Source organism: Nycticebus coucang, chromosome 15 (genome assembly GCF_027406575.1).
Source record: "Nycticebus coucang isolate mNycCou1 chromosome 15, mNycCou1.pri, whole genome shotgun sequence".
In the NCBI taxonomy this organism is placed as follows: Eukaryota; Metazoa; Chordata; class Mammalia; order Primates; family Lorisidae; genus Nycticebus; species Nycticebus coucang.
Window position 1 is genome coordinate 61,175,562 of NC_069794.1, and position 7,320 is coordinate 61,182,881.

General features: G+C 41.6%; 1 protein-coding gene across 1 annotated transcript in view; it reads right to left on the minus strand.

Annotated features, from left to right (window-relative positions):
* EPSTI1 (epithelial stromal interaction 1) overlaps nt 1-6,885 on the minus strand; it is a 138,529-nt gene extending 131,644 nt beyond the window's left edge. The window contains exon 1 of the mRNA XM_053563781.1: nt 6,333-6,885. Within this exon, the coding sequence (XP_053419756.1) occupies nt 6,333-6,511 (179 nt within the window). The 5' untranslated portion in view covers nt 6,512-6,885. The remainder of the gene's footprint in view (nt 1-6,332) is intronic.
* Nucleotides 6,886-7,320: the final 435 nt, after the last annotated feature.

The window sequence follows — 7,320 nt, forward strand, 5'->3', positions numbered from 1 at the left end:
CTGGGGGCATCACCATACCAGATGTTAGTCTGTACTACAAAGCCATAGTGGTCAAGACAGCATGGTACTGGTACAAAAATAGAGACATAGACACTTGGAATTGAATAGAAAACCAGGAAATGAAACTAACATCTTACAACCACCTAATCTTTGATAAACCAAACAAGAACATACCTTGGGGGAAAGACTCCCTATTCAATAAATGGTGTTGGGAAAACTGGATATCCACATGTAAAAGACTGAAACTGGACCCACCCTTTTCCCCACTCACAAAAATTGATTCAAGATGGATAAAGGACTTAAATTTAAGGCATGAAACAATAAAAATCCTCCAACAAAGCATAGGAAAAACACTGGAAGATATTGGCCTGGGGAAAGACTTCATGAAGACTGCCATGGCAATTGCAACAACAACAAAAATAAACAAATGGGACTTCATTAAACTGAAACGCTTCTGTACAGCTAAGGAGACAACAACCAAAGCAAAGAGACAACCTACACAATGGGAAAGGATATTTGCATATTTTGAATCAGACAAAAGCTTGATAACTAGGATCTATAGAGAACTCAAATTAATCCACATGAAAAAAGCCAACAATCCCATATATCAATGGGCAAGAGACATGAATAGAACCTTCTCTAAAGAAGACAGACTAATGGCTAACAAACATGAAAAAGCGTTCATCATCTCTATCTATTAGAGAAATGCAAATCAAAACAACCCTGAGATACCATTTAACCCCAGTGAGAATGGCCCACATTACAAAATCTCAGAAATGCAGATGCTGGCATGGATGTGGAGAGAAGGGAACATTTTTACACTGCTGGTGGGACTGCAAACTAGTACAACCTTTTTGGAAGGAAGTAGGGAGAAACCTCAAAGCACTCAAGCTAGACCGCCCATTTGATCCTGCAATCCCATTACTGGGCATCCACCCAGAAGGAAAAAAATCCTTTTATCATAAGGACACTTGCACTAGACTGTTTATTGCAGCTCAGTTTACAATCGCCAAAATGTGGAAACAGCCTAAATGCCCAGGAATGGATTAACAAGCTGTGGTATATGTATACCATGGAATACTATTCAGCCATTAAAAAAAATGGAGACTTTACAGCCTTTGTATTAACCTGGATGGAAGTGGAAGACATTATTAGTAAAGCATCACAAGAATGGAGAAGCATGAATCTTATGTACTCAATTTTGATACGAGGACAATTAATGACAATTAAGGTCACAGTGGGAGTAGGGGAAAGGGAGAGCAGAGAGAGGGAAGGAGGGAGGCAGGTTGGGCCTTGGTGTGTGCCACACCTTTTGGGGGCAAGACATGATTGCAAAAGGGATTTTACCTAACAAAATGTTATCAGTGTAACCTGGCTTATTGTACCCTCAATGAATCCAACAATTAAGAATAAAATAAAATAAAACTGATTTGTAAGTTTCCATGAATTCTGTGAGTTGGTCTAGTGAATTATCAAGGGGAGACGACATGGGAAGCCCAAAATCTGTAGTCTGCTGGGCAGAAGAACAGGTATCCTAAGGACCCCCTTTGTAGTTAATGCCCAAAATCTGAAGTAGGGGCAGTCTTATGGGACCTGGCCTTAATTTGTAGAGTCTGCACTAACTCTGGGTAGTGTCAGAATTGAATCAAATTGTGGGACACCCAGTTGGTATTACTGTTAATTAGTATGGGAATGACATATTTGGTGTAGAAAAACAGCACAACTAAGTATCCTATAAGATGCAGCTCAAATATCACCTCTTGGGAAAGATTTTCCTGTTCTTAAAAGTAGCTGAAGGCATTGGCTTTCCTTTCTAGTACACATAAAGATTTATTCATATAATTATCAGATAAATGTCTGCCCCACAAATTAGACAGCCAGTTTTATAAAAAGCTTTCTTGTTGAATAGTTACTTCTTCCTATGTTTTTAATTATTCCGAACTAAAGATCCTCTTTTATTACAAGGTAGTTGTGAGGATTAAGAGTTTATATTCATAATATACTTTTACACAGTAAGCACTAGGTGTTATTGCTCATTTTTAAGTCTCTGCTGTATTCAGTATGAAGTAGATCACAAATGTTAAAATAAGCTGAGTTTGTACATAAATTCTGTGAAATTTAACTATGATAAAATTCTATGTTATAGGTTCATTTTCAAAATTATTTTTATTTCCTTCAAATAGCAGCAGGCTAAAGGACCAGGTATGGTTATAGATAAGTATCTATTACAGACAAGAGCCTACTAACCAGAAGGAGGTAAAACCAAGTAAAGCCTTTGTCTCATGCTTATATCACATCTAGATAAGTGTAAGATATTTACAAATAAGCAAAATACTGAAAGGGAGGATAAAGAATTAGATTATAAGCTTAGGCAAGTTTTCTCTTTAAGCCTATGTAGATAGCTAATGATATTTAGGGATAAGATAAAAATTACCAACTAAATATTAGGAAAGCCAATATGAATTAGTGAATTAGTAAATACTTGTAATAAATCCAAATTCTGTCAAAAACTTAATCTTGCCTAAAAGTCTATCAGAGGTCCTTGAAAACATTTAATACATTAAGAAATTGTTATGTATTTTCTACTAGTGTATGTGTTTATATGTAAGCAGGTGTTTTAAATCAGTTTGTTTTAACAAGGCTCAAGGCTTAAGGATGACAGCAGAGAATCTGGTCAATAAACATTTGCTAAATGAATTCAAGGCTACCAGTACCCAACATTTACTGGATATTTGCTTTACCAGGCATAAAGTTATGTTTTATGCATACACACATGCTAAAATAAAATTCCCTTTAAGGGTGGTATTGTCTCATTTTGAGGAATGAAGAAACTTAGGCACAAAATAGGTAAACATCTTGTTCAGAAAGTAAAAGCAAGCAAAATCAGAACTTGAACTCAAGTCTTCCTGGGTACGGAGAATGGGCTGTGAGGCAGCAAGGCCTCCACAGCCTGGGGAGGCATTCGGAGAATGACCCCCCAACCAAACTGCTTCTCCGCCGTTAACAAAAATACCTGCCAGAAGTCATGTAGCCCATACTTTCCTTTGTATTGGCAAGCACACAGCTTTTCCTCCTTGAAGTTAATCCTTACCCCAGGTGTTACTTTGTTAAAGATACCTTATAAATAAAGCTGTTTCCACCAGTTGGTGCTGGCTGCAGTCATCCTACCCTATTTCCCCAAAAATAAGACATCCTCCAAAAATAAGACCTATTTACAGGAAAGATAAGACGTCCCCTGAAAATAAGACCTAGCGCATCTTTTGTCTCTCATGTCTCTATCACGTCCCACCATTTCCACTCAGGTTATTTTCCTGTGCTGGTTTGTGAAACCTGGCGTTAAAGCCCATGTCCCTTATCCCTACATGGGAACGCTCATATAAATTAATGGAAGGCTGCATACTGTGAGTGAACAAATGAAGCTTTACTATAATACTAAGGCACTTAATTTATTCTCTTAATTTTCCATCAAAATGCTTCTAATCTCTATCCCAAAAAATAAATGAAAACCTTCATTTTTTAGTTAATTTTACTGAAATGCTATTTGCCATCCATTCCCTTCGGTTTTATACTTCCAGGAGACAAATGAGAAAGTGAATATAAGTGACCATTCTTCGGAATGTAAGAAGAGTTCAAACATGTCCCATACAGATCTGAGTCATTAAGCACCTGAAAGGTAATGTATTTATAATTTTCTTACTACAACTGGTTCGCACGAAAAGAACAAACTCTGAGATAACTGAACTCCTTAAGGTATTTTTTGAGACAGTCTCACTATGTCACCTTCGTAGAGTGCCATGGCATTACAGTTCACAGCAACCTCAAACTCTTGGGCTTAAGCGATTCTTTTGCTTCAGCCTCCCAGTAGCTGGGACTACAGGCACCCAACACAACGCCCGGCTATTTTTTGTTGTGATTGGCATTGTTGCTTGGCAGACCCAAGCTGGGTTCAAACCTGCCAGCTCCGGTGTATGTGGCTGGCACCTTAGCCGCTGAGCTACAGGCACGGAGTCCAATAAATGTATGCATGTTGTGAGTGGTTGTTTTTGTTTGGATTTTTTTGTTTTTCAGACAGTCTTGTAGCAGCCCGTATAGCCTATGACTAGGAGCAGTGAGAGTTCTAAGAAATACCTGTATAGCTCAATGGAACACCTTGGTGGAAAGGGCATGGAGAGGGATTTAGCTCTCCTAACAAGCATGAGAGCTTGCGAGATGAGAGCAGTGGTGAATTGGCAGTCTCTATACCTGTGGTGTTGAGAGGCACGAGATCAACCTTATGTTAGGCTGGAGGAGAAGGCAGTCGGGAGCATGTGCATTCTATCACGGACCTGCTTACTGTGACAGTGTCTCCTCTCCTGCCTACAGAACGCCAGCACGGTGTCTCTCTGCTGAAGATTACCAAGCTCTACTAAAGACTAAGATCTATCTATTCTAAGACTGCTTTACTCTAACACTCACTCTCTCCAGCTAAAGTAGATAGCCCTCATGCACCTAACAGACCTGAGCAAGGTAAATTAGCGGTCCACGTTCGGAACCTAGTTAAGCCGGCCGAGACCTGGCCAGTCTTGGGCCCTGACAAGTGGTGTCATGAATGAGATGTGACACAGTCTCACTATGTCACCCTCAGTAGAATGCCATGGTGTCACAGCTCACAGCAACCTCCAACTCTTGGGCTTAATCGATTCTCTTTCCTCAGCCTCCCAAGTAGCTGGGACTATAGGTGCCCGCCACAACACTAGCTATTTTCTTGCTGCAGTTGTCCTTATTTTAGCTGGCCTGGGCTGGCTTGAACCCACCAGCCTCGGGGCACTGTGCTACAACCATTGTGCTACAGGCACTGAAACTTTTTTTAATGATTTGCAAATCTTAGGAATCACAAAATAGTTTGTAGTGGCATCTGTAGAGTACTGAGGCATGAGTAATCAAAAAACTCCTTTCTGAGCAATTTGGTCCAGCAAGGTTCTGGGGTAATTACAGTCAAATAGCTGCAGCTGTTAATGCTCACGAGATGATGAACTTACAAATAAATGATATCTAAATAAATGCTTTAATAGAAACGTCATGGAAACAGTATTTGTCACTAACCACTCAAGAACATGCGACCATATGTCCATGACCTCTCTATTAAATGCCACCACTTATACATGTATAGTTTACTTGAAATTAATGAGCTTCTATGGTGGCAAGATACCAATTATTCTGAGGAGAGAAAAGCAGCAATCTCTGATTTCCAGATCTTTCCCATCTAAGAGTAACTTAAAGCTGAATAATAAAAGCCTGGTAGTTTCAAAAGTTAAAGGATGAAAGAAAATTTACTTTTTATTGGATATAAGGTTATGTACTGTTCCTTGGCAACCAGCATTTGTCTTCCATGTGACCAGAAGTCAATAAAAAAGGAGAAACTAAAACTATTTAGATAGTTTCAATTCACAGAGGTGGCACTTGAAAAGCAGTCATGCCTTTACTAACCACTCTGTTGTGTGAACCCAGTTCATTCCATTGGGTGGCAAGAGAGGCTCACTGACACTTTACATAATAAATGTTGCCCCCCCCCCCAAAAAAAAGTGTTGTTATCTATGTATTACTGTTCTAAGTTATTTTGAAGGAATCCTCAGTGGTGAAATGTACCCAGACCTCGTACCCACATTCATTTTATCTGCAATTCATACATTTTTAAGAACTAATTGATTTACAACAAGATCACTTAAAACGTGTGTACATTTTTTTGGCACCCGGGTAGCTGCTCCCTGTCTGTCCTGTGTAGGGCACATACCAACGCCAGGACAAAAGACACTCCAGTCTCCCACGTCCTCACTCTCAGTCCCACGCTTCTAGTACCCAGAGGCCAGCCCATCTGGGAGTCTTATTGGGATGGGAGCTTGCTAACTAGGGGCAGCATTTCAATCTTCTACCCCATATCACACTTCGCCTTAGCCTTACCCTGGCATTTGAGGGAGTGATTCCACTTAGAGCAACTTTTTTTTTTTTTTTTACACCGTATTGCCATACTGGTTAGAACATGAGTTCTGAGATACCTGTAATGTTAGTAAGATGCCAAGGCGGTTTCTACACACCCGTATCTTTCCACCTGTAGTCAGTCACGAGAATCATGAAAGCAGTTTGAAAGGAGCTCCTTGACAAGGCTGGGGTTTGGATATTTAGTGAAGACCCTCAAACTGGCAGGCTCCCTTTATATGGCAATTCTTGGGTGAGTTTACATAGGCAAATAAGCCTTCCTCTTGTTACTGCGCCCCTGTGTTTTCAAATTCCAAAGAAAAAAAGGTGCCTGTAAGTCTGGGCTTGGGTTTCTTCCCCCAAACCAGCTTGTAACTTACTGCCCGCTGCCGGCAAGCTCCGTGCTGTCCCTCGAAGGGCCCTCGGGGGCGGCCTCCAAATCCCGCCTCTGGCCGGGCAGCGGCCCCAGCCCCCCACGCCGCCCTTGCGGGTCCGGGGCCGGCCGGGAGGCAGGGGAGACGTGGAGCCCAGAGCCCACCACCTTGCTGCGGGTGTACATAGTGCAGGGTCCGCGGGGCCGAGGCCGCAGCCGGATCTCGAGACGCGGTTCCGAAGAGCAAGGCAGCGGTTTTAACAGCTAAGTTTCAGTTTCTCCCTACAAGCTGCAAACTCGCCCACCCCACCCCACCCCACCCCAGGGAACTTCCCCATTCATTGTCTGCCGAGGCGACAACCGACCTCAGCGCAGGTCAACAGCTCCGGGACGCGGAGACCAGCTGGCTTGGCTGGATACCCTAGGGTCAGGTTTATAAGGTCTCACACCCACAGTATAATTAAGATCAATAGCCAGTAACCGCAGCTGACTAGAATCCTGAAAGATACTTTAGGAACTTCTTGGTAACTATAATTTGAGGTTACTGCTGCACGTTTGAAAGTGCGAACAATAAATATATTAACCTTAAAACACCAGAGAGTAAGTCCAAAACTAAGATCTTCTAAACAAAACATTGCCTTTTATCAGTAATGACTGCTGTTTGCTTGTTAGCAATGCTGATACTTTCAATTTCGAGGAAATAGAAAGTGAAATCAAAAGAATAAAAACAAAAACCATAAAGCCACAAGTCTACAGAACAAGCTGAGGCTAACCAGGATTCTCAGGCCCACCCCCACCCCCACCCCACCCAAGCAATTGACCAGGTGTTCAAGAAATGGTCTTTGGACTGCTCTGGGCAGGACCTTGTGCCATGATTCCAGTAGAGTGTGGGGAGATTTAAAACTATGGATTTACAAGACTGCCTGGGGGTGAGCTCTGGCATTCTTATTTTGAAAAAGCTCCCAGATGATTCTGGTGTGTGCCTGGTTGATCAC